This window comes from Pelophylax lessonae (genome assembly GCF_965119305.1).
Source record: "Pelophylax lessonae genome assembly, chromosome: 10".
NCBI classification, from domain to species: Eukaryota; Metazoa; Chordata; class Amphibia; order Anura; family Ranidae; genus Pelophylax; species Pelophylax lessonae.
This window is the reverse complement of record NC_138777.1, coordinates 232,052,476-232,066,040: the sequence shown is the minus strand read 5'-3', so window position 1 is coordinate 232,066,040 and position 13,565 is coordinate 232,052,476. Positions and strand designations below refer to the sequence as shown.

The window sequence follows — 13,565 nt, the reverse complement described above, 5'->3', positions numbered from 1 at the left end:
TGTATACAGGGACACAGACCTGCTGGAACAGAAAAGAGCCCTTCCCCAGACTGTTGTCACAAGGTTTGAAGAGCACAGTTGTCCAATATATCTACCTATATGTTGTAGCATTGACAGTACCCTTCACTGGAAATACTTGAACGTAATAATTTGGAGGGGATTCCAGAAAAGTTAGGCTACATTGACGGTAGTTAGAGCCAGTGTAAATACTAGTGGCAGTAATCAGATATTCCTGCTGCGGCTCTCAGCGGTTAGGTGCAGCCGCCAGCCCCTTACACTATCATGACAGGTCACCAGTGGCCGAAGGTATTCGCTGCTGTCCGCACTTTGTGTGCATCCAGCAGCGATGACTGCAGGTTATCACTGGCTGTGCAGAGAGCTGCGAATAGCTGCGGCCGCCAGGGACCTGTCATTATAGTGACCGGTGCAGGTGGCTGCAATTAGCCGCTAAGAACCTCAGGAGAAATCTGATTCCTGCCGCTGCAAATCGCTGCGGCCCTAATCGCCGGTGTAAATGTAGCCTTGGTATTAGCAGGGGGGAGAGGTTTCTTACAAGAGAACAAAATTATCCTTTAAGTGGAACTCCAGAAAATAAAAATATTTTTAAATGTTAGATTGAGCCAGCTTAGTTACCTAGCTGTCTACTGTGAAGTCCCGTCTTGTACAATAATGATAGAGGGTCGCTTTCTCTGCACCTCATCTATTCAGAAACCATCTTGAATTATTTTTAAGGAATGCGAGGAGTTCTATAATTGGACGAGGGTAAATTGTGGATTTCCTCTGCCCCTCCTTCCCACCTTGTCTAATCGTAGAATGCCTTGTATTCATAAAAAATAACAAAATCATCGAAATCATCGAAATGGACGAGGTGCCAGACGAGCAACTCCTATCATTCCTGTATTGCAGGGGTCTTCAAACTACGGCCCTCCAGCTGTTGCAGAACTACACATCCCATGAGGCATTGTAAAACTCTGACATTCACAGACATGACAAGGCATAATGGGAATTGTAGTTCCTGAACAACTGGAGGGTCATAGTTTGAAGACTCCTGCTGTATTGGAATGGGTAGGTGCAGAAGCTGCAACCAGAATATCAAAATTCAGAGGGTATCTGGCCTAGAATACACATTAAGAATTTTAGTATCCCCAGCAGCCTTCTGGACGTTAGATGCCAGTTATTAGAGGTAAGCTGGCCAAGGCAAAAAAAGGCTCAAAGGCCTAGTGCATTACCAAACATACATTTATTGATATTAAAACCAACAAGTGCATAGTCACAATAGTCAAAGGCAAAAGTGGCAGTAAAAGCATAACCCAAGTGTTAGGGAAGTTCTGTTAAAGATGACAACCACACGTCCCTGACGTCTTTCAGATTTGCTGGCTGACGTGCTTTAAGGGGCATGAAAAAATAAGAGGGTATGTCCCTTGAAACACGTCAGCCGGCAAGTCTGAGTGAGGTCAGGGTTGTGTGGTTGTCATCTTTACCCACTTTGGATGGCCCACCGTACATATACTGTGGCAGGGCGACCCTTAAGTGCAAAATCATGTATATGTACGTGATTTCGCTTTGAGGCTCTAGGGGGCGTGCGCGCGCCGCCGGAGCCGCGCTCCTGCTGTGATTAGACACAGCGGGTGCCAGTCTGCAGGACCAGCGGCCGCGATTGCCGCCGGCCTCCCGCAATTGTCGAGGAGACTGACTGAACGGCCATCTGCCTATGTATACAAAGCAGACGGCTGGTCTGTCAGACAGGAAGGGAGAGATTGTGTGTTCCTAGTAATCAGCTCTATCAGCTACGCTTTATTCAGGACAACATTTACATGTGCAAAGTCTTTGGATAAATGCTTAACTTACATAAAGAGGAGACCAATTTTTTTTTGTAACCTTCCCAGATCATGAACATGAAGCCGTACGATCTCCGCCGTAGGCTTTACATCATTATGCGCGGTGAAGAGGGTTTGGACTATGGTGGCATTGCCAGGTAAGAAGGTGCTAACGCTACCAATTTTAATCTGCCATTGAAGGGAATCTATAGCAGGCAGACATATTTGTTTGCATATAGAGGTTGTCCTTTGCAGCGCAGCACTGTTATTTGCTCCTGTATCTTTACTGTAGAGAAGGGTCAGCTAGACCTAAAATTATTCAATTTACAAAATACATTATCAAGCTGATTTTACCTTGTAATTGACTTTTATTTTTGCGTCCATTTAGCAAGGGTGCTGATTGCACAATCTGTATACAGACAGCTAATAGATGGAGAATCTGCAAACCAAAAATGAAAATTGCATTGCTGAAATTTTTTTTAATAATATTGTACAAATCTGCTATAGTTTCCCTTTAGGGCTTCAACTGGCTCCTTTTTGTTGTCCTGTGTTTACCTTCATTAATCCTTTTTCCTTTGGCTTTTCTCTTGTTTGCAATATGGGTTCATTTGAGGCTCCTTTTCCTATTTGGTTTCTCTGTCAATGAATTTATACAGCTCATCATCTCCTGGATAGGGGTTCAGCTCCTCTGTGTCCATCTTGCTTCTTGGTTCTGGGTTCTGATATCTCTTCAATGGCTTTTCAGTTCTTCTAAAATCCCTTGGTACTTTCATCATGTGTGGTGTTGCATCTTCGGTGTCCTTTGGCTCTTGTGTGTGTCTCTCTCTCTCTCTGTGTCCTCCCAGTGGTTTTACCCTATGGTAGGTTACGTCAAGCTGTTCTACCACAGGGTAGAACCACGGACAGGATATGGGGAGCTCTCAGCATGGATCCGTTCAACCTTCAACCTGATAGCAGACAGATACTGGCTTCTCAGTTTGGGTAAATACTCCCTAATATAACCTCAGATAACCTGTGTGACGTGTTCTGTATGCCAAACTATATGAATCTTGCCTATCTCGGCATACATATATGCATTATAGCCCCCAGCATCAAACTTGTATGTTAGCAAGTATTCTATCACAAATTACAAGTGCAGTGCATTCAGTTCTTCTGATCAGTTACAACCTCCTAATAGAAAAATTATAGGGTTAAAGCTGAGCTCCAAGCAGATATGAAAGACACAGGTGAATGCAGCTCTGTATTCAATAATACAACATTAAAGTGATATTAAAGTCTATAGTTTTTTGGGTTTGTTTCTGTAATAAAAAAGATGGTATACTCACCTGCTCTGTGCACTGATATTGCACAGAAAGGTCCCTTGCACCCTCTTCTCAAAGTCCCCTACCGACGCAAGCAAGGTGCCTTGGAGGCACCCTTGAGTGCAATCTTCGGCTAAGGCTTTGTGCATCCATGGACACACATGGCACCAGTAAGCCAGTGACAGCATCTCCTCCCTCTAGATGCCAGCTAAGCAAGCCAGGTACTAAGGGGGCACCCTTAAGTGCAGTCTCCTGAGCTGGGCTTTGTGAATCCATAGACACACATGGCACCAGTAAGCCACGCCCCCACTCCTTCCTCACAGGAGTTCGACTGACAGCAGCAGGAGTTTATGGCTTCAGTGTCTCCTGTGAGACCAGGAAGTGAGGGGAGCAGAGATGCACCCGAGAAAGCGCTTGAGTGCCAGGAGCAAGGTAGGTTTTAAGGGATGGGGTGGGTATGTCAGGTAGTGGGGTTTTTTTTTTTACCCTATTTCAGAGAGTGCATTATGGCAGGGGTCTCCAATCTTTCTAAACAAATGGCAATTTTACTGCCCTTCAGACATTTAGGGGGGCCGGACTATGGCCAGTTGGAGTAGAAAATGCCCTGCTGTCAGTGGAAGCAGACAGTGTCCCATGAGTGGTATTAGTGGGATGAATAGTGCCCTGGTGATGATGGTGTCAGTGGTAGGAAGACTGCCCCATAATTGGTGTCAGTGGAAGGAATAGTGCCCCATCATTGGTATCAGTGGGAGGAATAGTGTCCCATCATTGGTGTCAGTGGGAGGAATAGTGCCCCGTCATTGGTGTCAGTGGGAGGAATAGTGCCCCGTCATTGGTGTCAGTGGGAGGAATAGTGCCCCGTCATTGGTGTCAGTGGAAGGAATAGTGCCCCATCATTGGTGTCAGTGGGAGGAATAGTGTCCCATCATTGGTGTCAGTGGGAGGAATAGTGCCCCATCATTGGTGTCAGTGGAAGGAATAGTGCCCCATCATTGGTGTCAGTGGCAGGAATAGTGCCCCATCATTGGTGTCAGTGGAAGGAATAGTGCCCCATCATTGGTGTCAGTGGGAGGAATAGTGCCCCATCATTGGTGTCAGTGGAAGGAATAGTGCCCCATCATTGGTGTCAGTGGAAGGAATAGTGCCCCATCATTGGTGTCAGTGGGGGGAATAGTGCCCCATCATTGGTGTCAGTGAGAGCAATAGTGCTCCATCATTGGTGTCAGTGGGAGAAATAGTCCCCATCCTCAGTGTCAGCAGGAGGAATAGTGCCCAATCATTGGTGTCAGCAGGAGGAATACTGCCCCATCATTGGTGTTAGTGGGAGGAATAGTGCCCCATCATTGACATCAGTGGGAGGAATAGTGCCCCATCATTGGTATCAGTGGGAGGAATAGTGCCCCATCATTGACATCAGTGGGAGGAATAGTGCCCCATCATTGGTATCAGTGGGAGGTATAGTGCCCCATCATTGGTGTCAGTGGGAGGAATAGTGTCCCATCATTGGTGTCATTGGGAGGAATAGTGCCCCATCATTGGTATCAGTGGGAGGAATAGTGCCCCATCATTGGTGTCAGTGGGAGGAATAGTGCCCCATCATTGACATCAGTGGGAGGAATAGTGCCCCATCATTGGTATCAGTGGGAGGAATAGTGCCCCATCATTGACATCAGTGGGAGGAATAGTGCCCCATCATTGGTATCAGTGGGAGGTATAGTGCCCCATCATTGGTGTCAGTGGGAGGAATAGTGTCCCATCATTGGTGTCATTGGGAGGAATAGTGCCCCATCATTGGTATCAGTGGGAGGAATAGTGCCCCATCATTGGTGTCAGTGGGAGGAATAGTGCCCCATCATTGACATCAGTGGGAGGAATAGTGCCCCATCATTGGTGTCAGGGGGGGGAATAGTGCCCCATCATTGGTGTCAGGGGGAGGAATAGTGCCCTATTGTTGGTGTCAGTGGGAGGAATAGTGCCCCATCATTGACATCAGTGGGAGGAATAGTGCCCCATCATTGGTGTCAGGGGGAGGAATAGTGCCCCATCATTGGTGTCAGGGGGAGGAATAGTGCCCTATTGTTGGTGTCAGTGGGAGGAATAGTGCCCTATCGCTGGTATCGGCAGCTAGAATAGTGCCCCATCTTTGGTGTCAGTGGGAGGAATAGTGCCCCATCAGTGAGCAAAATAATGCACCAAGAGCTGGATAAAGGCTGCATCCGGCCCATTTTCCACAGTATGGAGACCAATGCATTAAGACAAAAAAAAAAAAAACAACTTTAGAACTGCTTTAAATTAATTTCCTCTGCAAGTTCCTGAATCTTAGTTGATGTCAGCATCTTGCAGTCTCTATATAGCAAAGCTGAGACTTGGGGAGGGAGAAGCAGCACAATGAACCAATGAGCTGCAATGCACTGCAAGGAGCATGGTGATAGGAGGAGAGAGCAGACTGACTGAGATCATTCATCAGCTTCTCCATTTATTTCCCAGAGAAAAATCAGGCAGGGAGGGTTGTGCTGTGTGGTACAGCTGTGTAATCTTAGAACTGGATGGACAGAATTATAAATCTTTTGGCAGGTGAACCCCCCCATATTCTGTGTGTATTTAGCTGTTTGCCTGGAGCTCAGCTTTAATGTTAGGAGGTTAGGTTCACTGACATGGTTTAGTACACTGAATACAATGTATGTATGCTGGGAAATGATTTATTTTATATACCAAGCAGCATATAATGTGACCTGAGCCTTTGAGCACAATGGAAGAAATAAACCGCACGCTTGGCGACGAGCATTCTGAGAAATTCTACACATTGCCATTGTGGATAAAGAATTTGTCATTTTAATTTGAAAGGTCTAGAAAATAATGGATGATTGGGGGTCACAATGGATTGATGTGACGATTATTTATTTGATAGTATCTGTTACAGAACTGGAGGATTGCGAATTGAAGACAATTTTTTTGTACTTTTGTCTAAATTGTGTTTTTTTTTCTCTCTCTCTGTCTTTTCCACCTGTTACCCCTCACCCCATCCCCACCCCATCCCTCACCCCGTCCTCCATCCCTCACCCCACCCCTCACCCCATCCCCACCCCATCCCCACCCCATCCCTCACCCCATCCTTTCGTCATTTTTGTGTTTTCTTTTCTGACTCTCTTGCTTCCGATGGACCCCTTTCAACCCTCAACAGAGAGTGGTTCTTTTTACTGTCTCACGAGGTTCTGAATCCCATGTATTGCCTGTTTGAATACGCGGGAAAGAACAACTACTGCCTGCAGATCAACCCGGCCTCGTCCATCAACCCGGACCACCTCACCTACTTCCGCTTCATTGGCCGCTTCATCGCTATGGTAAGCAGGAGACTTCGGGTGGATTTAGGGGACAATTCATACTATATGCCAGGGGTACTGAAATAAAATCCGCTTAGTAAAATCTTCTTCCACCAGAGGTCCGAATCGCATGTTTGTGATATGACTTAGATACTTTACATCAAAGCACCTTCTCCTCCTAGGCGTTCCCATCTCTGCAGCTAGGGAACGCAGGCAGAATTGCACTTTAGCACAAGCGTGCGCCAAACCGCATGGTCCTGCAGCACCATGCAGCTTGGTGCTGCGCAATTTTAAAAAAGAGCCAGGGACTTTTTTCCCCGCATTTCTCATGGGTAGTGCAGCCCTTAAAAATGAATGGGCTGACCTACCTGTGAAATGTGCAAGCACTGATCTAAACTGAGCCCCATATCTCAATTCCATCCTTACATCAGTGTCCACTGCACATCACAGTTCCCTTCCCTCACATCAAGATTCCCCCCTTCACTGTAGTGTTCTCATACCGCCTTAACATCAACACCCTCCAACAGTACTGTCCTCAGCCCCCCCATTACAGTACTCATATCCCTCACATTGTCCTCAGCTCCCCCATATTATTGTATTCAGCTCCCCCACATTACTGTCCTCAGCCCCCCCCCCCATTACAGTACTCATATCCCCCACATTGTCTTCAGCTCCCCCACATTATTGTCTTCAGCCCCCAAATACAGTATTCAGCCCCCCACTAGTGTACTTAGCCCCCACATTGTCCTCAGCTCCCCCATATTATTGTTTTCAGGCCCCCAATACAGTATTCAGCTCCCCCACATTACTGTCCTCAGCCCCCCCCACTGTTGTACTGAGCCCCCACATTACTGTCCTCAGCCCCCCCCACCATTGTACTGAGCCCCCACATTACCGTCCTCAGCCCCCCCCCCCACTATTGTACTGAGCCCCCACATTACTGTCCTCAGCCCCCCCCCCCACTATTGTACTGAGCCCCCACATTACTGTCCTCAGCCCCCCCCCCCACTATTATACCGAGCCCACATTACTGTCCTCAGCCCCCCCCCCCACTGTTGTACTGAGCCCACATTACTGTTTTCTGCCCCCCACTGTTGTACTGAGCCCCAACATTACTGTCCTCAGCCCCCCCCCCACTATTTTACTGAGCCCCCACATTACTGTCCACAGCACCCCCATTACAGTACTCAGCCCTTCTATTACTGTCCTCTGCTCCCCCACATTACATTCCTCAGCCCCCCTCCTGACATTACAGTACTCGGCCTCTTTTTTTTGCAGTACTCAACACCTCGCTATCTTCCTACATGACATCTCCCCTACCAGACGGGAGGACGGGACGCATAGTAGCTCTGAATGGAGGACGGAAGCTGCAATCTGGTGATTGGTTGCTTGGACTGCCCTTTATCTTAGCAAACAATCACTGTCTTGTTTACCTCAGGCAGATTCCGCCCTCCCTCCAGAACTGTCCAACCTCCCACTGTCGGCTCTGCGAAAATGAAAGCGTGACGGCTGGGAGAAGAACAGGCTCTTTAATGGCGCGACCGCTGCGGTCCAGGTGGGAGAGTGATTGGGGCCAGACCTGGACCGCGGGTCACCATTTAGTGATGCCTGATATATGCAGTGACAGACGATTTACTGCATTGTAAAATGTCTGTCACCGCAGGGACACACAAGAAACAATTGTTTCCTATGTGTCCCATTTGCACTGCAACGCAGCCTAGCGCTGCACTAAAATGCAGACATGCTGCATTTTATTGCAGCGCAATTGGCCAAATCACACTGCAGTGTCAGGCTGCGCAATGCTGGACATTGCAGTGAATGAAGTGTACACTTTGTACACTTCAAATAAAGCACATACAAAACAAAAAAAAGGAGTAGTGCGATAAGATAAATCGTGCACCACACTGCCCCCTAGTGCAGTGGGCAATGCAGGGCAGCCAAAGCGGTAAATCTCTCCTGCCACTCTCTGTTGCAGTGTGAATTGGCCCTTACTAAAGGCAACTTTGCAAATGCAGTTGCACTCTGCAAGGGAAGATGCTCCAGAGCTTAGTAAATGAGGTGAAGCTTCACTTTGCAAAGAGTAGCCAATCACAAGCAAGGAAAATAAAAAAAAAAACAGCATTTTTGCTTGCACATGATTGGATGATGTAAGTCAGCAGCACTTCCCCTCATTTACTAAGCTCTGGAGCAACTGCTCTTGGAAAGTTCACAGTCTGTTTGCCTTTAGTAAATGAACCCCATTGTGTTGGGTGGGTGATGTATCATTTTTTAATTCTGTTCTTCCATGCTGTATAGGCTCTGTACCACGGCAAGTTCATAGACACTGGATTTACCCTGCCGTTCTACAAGAGGATGCTGAACAAGAAACCGACGCTGCAAGACCTTGAGTCCATTGACCCCGAATTCTACAATTCTGTTATATGGATCAAGTGAGTGCAGCGAATCTTCATTGTTCTTTGTTTTTTTTTGTGTGTGTTTGTGACTTGTTTGTATTCACACCCCTTGAAAGTTTCCACATTTTGTCATGTTACAACCAAAAACGTAAATGTATTTTATTGGGATTTTATGTGATAGACCAACACAAAGTGTTACATAATTGTGAAGTGGAAGGAAAATGATAAATGGCTTTCAAAATTTTTTACAAATAAATCTGTGAAAAGTGTGGCTGCATTTGTATTCACCCCCCTTTACTCTGATACCCCTAACATCTAGTGGAACCAATTGCCTTCAGAAGTCACCTAATTAGTAAATAGAGTCCACCTGTGTGTGATTTTATCTCAGTATAAATACAGCTGTTCTGGGAAGCCCTCAGAGGTTTGTTAGAGAACCCTAGTGAACAAACAGCATCATGAAGGCCAAGGAACACACCAGACAGGTCAGGGATAAAGTTGTGGAGAAGTTTTAAAGCAACGTTAGGTTATAAAAAAAAAATCTCCCCAAGCTTTGAACATCTCATGGAGCGCTGTTCAATCCATGGGAAAATGTAAAGAGTATGGCACAACTGCAACCCTACGATGACATGGCCGTCCACCTAAACTGACCGGCCGGGCAAGGAGAGCATTCATCAGAGAAGCAGCAAAGAGGCCCATGGGAACTCTGGAGGAGCTGCAGAGATCCACAGCTCAGGTGGGAGAATCTGTCCACAGCACAACTAATAGTCGTGCGCTCCACAAATCTGCCCTTTATTGAAGAGAGAGAAGAAGAAAATCATTGGTGGAAGAAAGCCATAAGAAGTCCTGATTGCATCAGGATCTGGCTGTGTGAGTCCAGATAATCGCCTTGTGCTGTTCGTGTGGAGAGATTGGTCTGTGTTGTCCGTGTTTGTCATATTTCATGGTGTTATCCCCTCTGTCCCCTGCAGGGAGAATAATCTGGAGGAGTGTGACCTGGAGCTGTACTTTGTGCAGGACATGGAGATCTTAGGAGAAGTGACCTCCCATAAGCTGAAAGAGGGAGGGGAAAACATCCGCGTGACGGAGGAGAATAAAGAAGAATTTATCACGTATGTAGCTTGAAATGACTTTGACAATTGCTGGTCTTTAATCACTTGCCACCCGCCCGCCGCAGATATACTGCGGCAGGCTTGAGTATGGGTACGTCGGTTCGCGGGAGCACTCCTGGGGTGTGAGTTTGCACTGCCGGCCCCCACTAGGCAACAGGGGATCCATGAAGCCTGCAGCCACGATTGCCGCCAGGCACCTGCGATCGTTCCCCGCTGAGAGAGAACGACGGTCTGCTGTTGTAAATGATCACAGAGTGCCTGTGATCCTTCTATATAGGATCACAGGTCTCTGTGTGCATTTCATAAGCCCCTCCCCCAAACAGTTAAAAAACACCCCCTAGGCTCACACTTAAAGAGGAAGTGAACTCAGCCAAAAAAAGAGAAAAAAAAACCTGTAAAGACAAGGGAATAATGAGCTAGTATGCACCGCATACTAGCTCATTATGAAGTACTTACCTTAAAACTAAGCCCCCGCAGTGCCGCCCGCTCAGCGACAGGACAGCCAACATGTTTCGGCTGTCCTGCTTCCTGGTTCGCTTCCTCCAGCCATCTGATTGGCCGGAGGCGCGATTACATCGCATGCGACCTCGATCTTGGTAAAGAGTCAATGAAATTACTCTCTACCCATGTGATCAGCTGTGTCTAATCACAGCCGGTCACATGTAAATGAGAAAGTGCTGTTATTCGGCTCTCCTCGCCTCACACTGTCAGAGTGTGAGGCAAGGAGAACCAATCAGCGGCTCCTCCTCATAGGGGACACAAGTACAAGTAATCAGGGCAATGATCATCAGTGCCCTGATTACACAAAATGTAAATAATATGCCAATTACTGCCCAGCATCAGTGCCCACAATCATTGCCCATAATCAGTGCCCATAGTGCTGCCAGTCAGTGCCCATCAGTGCCTGCTCATCTAGGCACTGATGGGCACTGACTGGCAGCACTATAGGCACTGATGATGCTGCCCATCAGTGCCCGTCAGTGCCACCTCTCAGTGCCCATCAGTGCGGCATATTAGTACCTCCTCATCAGTGCCCATAAGTGCACCTCATCAGTGTCCATCCGTGCAGCCTATCAGTGCCCATGAGTGCCGCCTCATCAGCGCACATCAGTGAAGAAGAAAAATTATTTATTTTCAAAATTTACTCACAGAAAATAAGAAAAACTTTTTTTTTTCAAAATTTTGTCTTTTTTTTTTTTAAAGAAATAAAAAAAAACAGCAGTGATTAAATACCACCAAAAGAAAGCTCTATTTGTGTGAAAAAAAATGAAAAAATGTAATATGGGTACAGTGTAGCATTACCGCGCAATTGTCATTCAAAGTGTGACAGCTCTGAAAGCTGAAAATTGGCCTGGGCAGGAAGGGGGTGAAAGTAGACTGTAGGCAAATGGTTAATAAATAAAAATGACCTAAATATTTCCCCTAGTTAGTAGACGCGATAACTTTTGTGCAAACCAATCAAAATACGCTTATTGGGATTTTTTTTACCAAAAATATGTAGCAGAATACAAATTGTCCTAAAAGGATGAAAAAATTTGATTTTTATTTTTTTTTTTTTTTGTGGGGGGGGGGGGGGGATGTTATATAGCAGAAAGGGAAAAATATTGTTTTTTTTTTTTTCAGAATTGTCTCCTTTTTTGTTTATAGCGAAAAAAAATAAAAATCACACAGGTGATCAAATACCACCAAAAGAAATCTCTATTTGTGGGAAAAAAAGGACGTCAATTTTATTTGGGTACAGCATAACACGACTGCGCAATTGTCCGTTAAAGTAACGCAGTGCCGAATCGCAAAAAATGGCCTGGTCATTAAGGGGGGGCAAATCCTTCCGGTCCAGAAGTGGTTAAAGCAAATATACGCTTTGCGCTTGCTCAGCAGTACATTTTCATGTATGCAAGCTCCAAGCTGCCCTACCCTCTCTCCACTCCCATGTGACCGCTCTGGACCAATCACCTAGCACCAGCACTGTCATTTGAATGGAAGGGGAAAGAGTCACATGCTTCTATATAAAATAGGGAGTGTAGTGCCCAAAATATCAATATAAATGATAAACCGGTGAAATCTAGATCACATAAAGCAAAAAAAAAAAAAGCAAAAACAAAACATGAATGTATTATCCAATGACTGTGACAATCATGAAAAAAAAATGTCCAATGATAAGGACATCTCTCACAAAAACGCGTTTCGTCATCACAGACTTCAACTGAGGGCGTCTTAGACAATTAAATAATACAATTTTTTTTTTTTTTTGCTTTATGTGATCTAGATTTCACCTGTTTCTATTCGATTATTTATCATTTAAGTTGCTATTTTGGACGCTACACTCCTTATTTTATATTGTTACTTAGGCTGGTTTACTACTTACAGTATGTGCTAGCTGCCGTCTGCTATTCTTACTTTTTATGATTTGATACACAGCGCAGATTTTTTTTACACTTTATCGCATGCTTCTATATACTCTGCAGTCTTTTCTTAATGGATCGGGGGGAGCGCAGGAAAAGCTGAGAATATTCCTAGGTAAGGAGGGAATAAAAGCGAACCTGTTGTTTCAACCTGCATGGACATAGCACAGGTTTGCTTCAAAGAAACACTTGTCACCCACCCATTCAGGATAGAGTAATACTGTCTGCTGAAAATCACCTCCTCCAGCAATATATAGTCATTTTATACTCTTGCAACATCTTTTTGCTGCAGTCATCTCTGGGTAAAGCAGCCCAAAGATTATGCAATTTTCTTTCTTTTCACCAAGGGTGGAGGGAAAGAAATTTGCTCAATTCCCCCATCAACAGAATAGCGCTGCAGGAGGGATTCCCCCATTAACACTGACTGTGTTGATGGAGGAATCTCTCCCGCAGTGCTTTTGTATTTTGACGGGGGCAGAACACAATGATCGCTGCTGGTGGATATAGCTGCTGGCTGAGATCACATGAAAAAAATCTAGCAGGTTGGTTCAGTACAACTAGCCTGCCCATTGATGGATCGAATCTTAGCCAGTCCCTGCTGAACCGGCCAAGATTTGATCCATCTATGGCTGGCTTAAAGCGATTGTAAAGTCTCTTTTCATTTTATTTTTTTTAAATAACAAACATGTTACACGTACCTCCTCTATGCAGTCAGTTTTGCACAGAGCAGCCCGGATCCTCCTCTTCTCGGGTCCCTCGTTCTTGCTCCTTGCCCCTTTCTCCTATTGAGTGCCCCCACAGCAAGCAGCTTGCTATGGGGGCATCCGAGCCGAGGCGGGTGCCTGGGCACCCTGGATGAAAAGGGCTGTGCTAGCGGGATGTTTGGTAGCTATTTAATAATAGTGACATCAGCCAGTGAGACCATCAGCCAGTGACACTGTCACCCAGTCCAGCTAAACCTCGCCTGATTGGGCTGTTGTCATTTTGTATGACGGTACCTCATGTTATATGCTGGATTCTGGAATATACAAGTGTTGTCCTTAGCAGAGATGTAACTTTCAGTTCCTTATCACAGACTCCTAACAGACTGGAGATTCACACGTGGGGTGGAGGAGCAGACTAACGCGTTTCTGGATGGTTTCAATGAAGTCGTCCCCCTGGAGTGGCTGCGGTACTTTGATGAGAAGGAACTGGAGGTAGGTTCACTGAATGAGAGTTGTCTT

The 13,565-nt window shown here is 46.0% G+C and overlaps 1 protein-coding gene across 1 annotated transcript in view; it reads left to right on the top strand.

Moving 5' to 3' along the window:
• The window catches only part of WWP2 (WW domain containing E3 ubiquitin protein ligase 2), a 141,886-nt gene that overhangs the window by 120,297 nt on the left and 8,024 nt on the right, over positions 1 to 13,565 (top strand). The window contains exons 14-18 of the mRNA XM_082269685.1: positions 1,887 to 1,975; positions 6,300 to 6,459; positions 8,734 to 8,867; positions 9,800 to 9,940; positions 13,418 to 13,538. Coding sequence (XP_082125811.1) covers positions 1,887 to 1,975; positions 6,300 to 6,459; positions 8,734 to 8,867; positions 9,800 to 9,940; positions 13,418 to 13,538 — 645 coding nt within the window. The remainder of the gene's footprint in view (positions 1 to 1,886; positions 1,976 to 6,299; positions 6,460 to 8,733; positions 8,868 to 9,799; positions 9,941 to 13,417; positions 13,539 to 13,565) is intronic.